Source organism: Fragaria vesca, linkage group LG1 (assembly GCF_000184155.1).
Source record: "Fragaria vesca subsp. vesca linkage group LG1, FraVesHawaii_1.0, whole genome shotgun sequence".
Lineage (NCBI taxonomy): Eukaryota > Viridiplantae > Streptophyta > Magnoliopsida > Rosales > Rosaceae > Fragaria > Fragaria vesca.
Window position 1 is genome coordinate 330,872 of NC_020491.1, and position 3,080 is coordinate 333,951.

General features: G+C 37.1%; 1 protein-coding gene across 1 annotated transcript in view; it reads left to right on the forward strand.

The window, feature by feature from the left end:
* LOC101295847 (1-aminocyclopropane-1-carboxylate oxidase homolog 6-like) overlaps positions 1 to 907 on the forward strand; it is a 1,823-nt gene extending 916 nt beyond the window's left edge. The window contains exons 2-3 of the mRNA XM_004287024.1: positions 33 to 407; positions 501 to 907. Coding sequence (XP_004287072.1) covers positions 33 to 407; positions 501 to 758 — 633 coding nt within the window. The 3' untranslated portion in view covers positions 759 to 907. The remainder of the gene's footprint in view (positions 1 to 32; positions 408 to 500) is intronic.
* Positions 908 to 3,080: the final 2,173 nt, after the last annotated feature.

The window sequence follows — 3,080 nt, forward strand, 5'->3', positions numbered from 1 at the left end:
CCTGATTAGATGACTCATTATTGGTAAATTAGGTGTATATGGCACCAGAGGAGTTAAAGGTGGAGGAGGACATCCCAGATATATGTCGTAAGGAGATTATTGCATGGGATTTTCATGCATCCAAAGTAGCCGAGGCGTTATTTGAGCTGTTGGCCGAGGGGCTTGGTTTGGAAGCTGGGAAGTTCAAGGAGTTGGGTTTTATGAAAGCTAGGTTATTCTTGGGGCACTGCTATCCCTACTGTCCGCAACCCGATCTGACCGTGGGGATCAAATCTCATACTGATGCAGGTTTGACGGTGTTGCTGCAGAACCAGGTCGGAGGGTTGCAAGTGAAGCATGGGAGTGAGTGGGTGGATGTCAAGCCATTGCCTGGGGCATTGACTGTTAATATTGGCGACTTCATACAGGTTTGATCCATTGGAAGTACTAATTAACTGCCCGGTGAAAGCTCTTCTTGTAGCTTATAGATAGGTTGTAACTTACCTTTTCTGCATGCTCAGATCATATCGAATGGGGAGTATCAAAGCGTAGAGCATCGAGTATTGGCAAACTCATCAAAGGAACCAAGAATCTCAGTCTTGAGTTTTAATAACGTGGGGGGTTGGAAAGAGTCGGATGAATTTGGGCCATTTCCAGAATTACTATCTGCAGAGAAACCAGCCCTTTATCGAGGATTCACCGTGCCAGAGTTCCATCAGAGCTTTTACAGCAAAGGGTTAGATGGCAAAAACATAGTAGAAAGAGTTACACTACATTAGCTGGTAGTGCCGGCTGGCCATACCAGAAATAAAGTACCCTATCGAAGTACATGTGCGATAATATATAGTCAATACATATGATCGATATGCGTGCTAAATTATTGCATGATATGTCTCCATATATGTGTGTACTACTTATTTGAATATCTCGTTGATAGTTTAAAACTTGCTGTTTATTTTTAAACCTGTCTTAATTTCCTAGTTTCAAATAATTCTTCTTGATTATACGATGTATCTTTACTCTTGGACCTTGTTTGGACACGAAAAGGAAATTCGTTCATTTGTCTTTCTCACGCCTTGTTTGTACGCGGAAATGAAATTAGTTCATTTGTCTTTCCTACGAGATTTTTCATTCCGATATTTGGTAACAAAAAGAAAAGTATCCGAAAAGTTGTTAATTAAAATAATAAAATAATATATTATGAGTAAATAAAAAAAAAAAAAAAAAAAAGATAAAAAGTGGTTTCTTATGAATTTTAAATTTTGGAATGAACATTATAGGCCCGGCCTGAGCGCCGGGCAGCCGGGGCGACCGCACTAGCCGAGGACGAAAAAAGGGCACGATCTGACAAACAAGGTTGTGGAGCAATTGAGAATGGTTGGTTTAATTAGCTTGATAATTGAAAAGATGACATGTGGCAGCAAATGAATAAACATATTTATCTCTCTCGTTTCTCTTCTCTCCCCAGCCAAACAATCACGTCGTCTACGTATTCTTCTTATTCAATCAATCTTCAATCATTCTATTTTTTGGACGAAGTCTTCAATCATGACTGCCATGTTTTTCTTTTTGGGACATCAAATCAGAGCCATTCGTTTGAAAAATTATCTTCTCTCTTATTACCAAAGGAGGCCAGCTCATTTATTACACACACTTCTCTTTTCTCGAAAATATATCGGGAAAAAAAAATTATATGGAGGAAATTTCGATGGTCCAAAAATGGGTATCTCAAGGAAATACAGGGAAAGTATCGATTTCGTTAAAGTTTTAAAAGAAATATCCAAATATAGTTACATATATTGAGCCTATTAATATGTTTAAATGTAGATGTGTAACATATATCTATCTTAGTAGAGTTGGCTAAGTGTTTCTCTTATTCCATCAAGGTTCGAATCTCAGCTCTCAAATTCGAAAATTACCGACAGTTGAAAAGAATGAAAATATAGTTGATATTTCGACGATAAATTTAATTTTTTAGTGCTTGGCTCTATGGTTGAAACTAAACAACAATTCAATATTTTTTATACTAGAAAATTATATGAGGGGCACAATTATTTTGTTCGCACCGGACCTTATATCCTTCAGGACCGGCCCTATGAACAACTTTCTCTCATATTTTCCCACATTTTCCCTATCTTTCCTTCAGCATTCCTAAATGCAGGAAATGAACAACTTTCTTTTTATGATTGTTACTTTCTATAAAATAAACGAGACCTTGCAGATGGGCTCAATATAAATCTTAAATAATAAATCCTCGACCCACCTCAAATAATAAATCTTATAAAAGGTTTGAGCTCAATATTTTTTGAGCTCAAACGTTTTCTTAGATCAAGGTAGTTAAAGTGAACTTAATTAGACTTTTGGGGAGGTGGATCTTAACAGATTGGCTAATAGGCCACCCCTTTTTTCGTGTTCTGAGAAATGATCGATGGTTGTCCTTGCCTTCCACTGTAACTGCTGTTCGTCTCTTCTCTTGCTCCTTGTTAAAAACTTCCTTGTGTCTTACCACTGTTTGATTGTAGGGCAGAAAAGATAAAATTTGAGTGAAATTTCACAGCAATCCAGGCAATTGCATGCTTGGAAAAAACAATCCACGTAATTATGGTGAATATATGAATGTTGAGTGATTGATCGAATAAATGAGCGCTGATAAGTTTTCTCTAAATCAATATTTCTCTTGTTCTTTTCGATTAGTATAAATCTCTCTTATCGCTATTGAGAAATCACATGCAGATCGCAATAATGTATCAAGAGCATTGCCAGGTGCGAGTGACATGGGCTTGGATTTGAAATAAAGTTCAAAATGGAAAAATCCAATTCAAATAATTTGCATAGTGAGGGCCAACTACAGATCCAATAATGTGCACAGTGAGGACCAACTAGTGTGATGAGGGCCGAGCACAAATAAATAATAAATATATAATAGTGAGGGCCAACTCCTTAATATTTGCAAATCGATCCAGACACGAATCTATTTCCAAATCCAATAACTTCCCATCATCAATGATCTTTGATGGGAAATGTCTTCTTTATTTTACTGTCTGTGGCGTAATGTTGGCCAGGGGCCTTAATAAAGGGACATACCATGATACATGTTTACT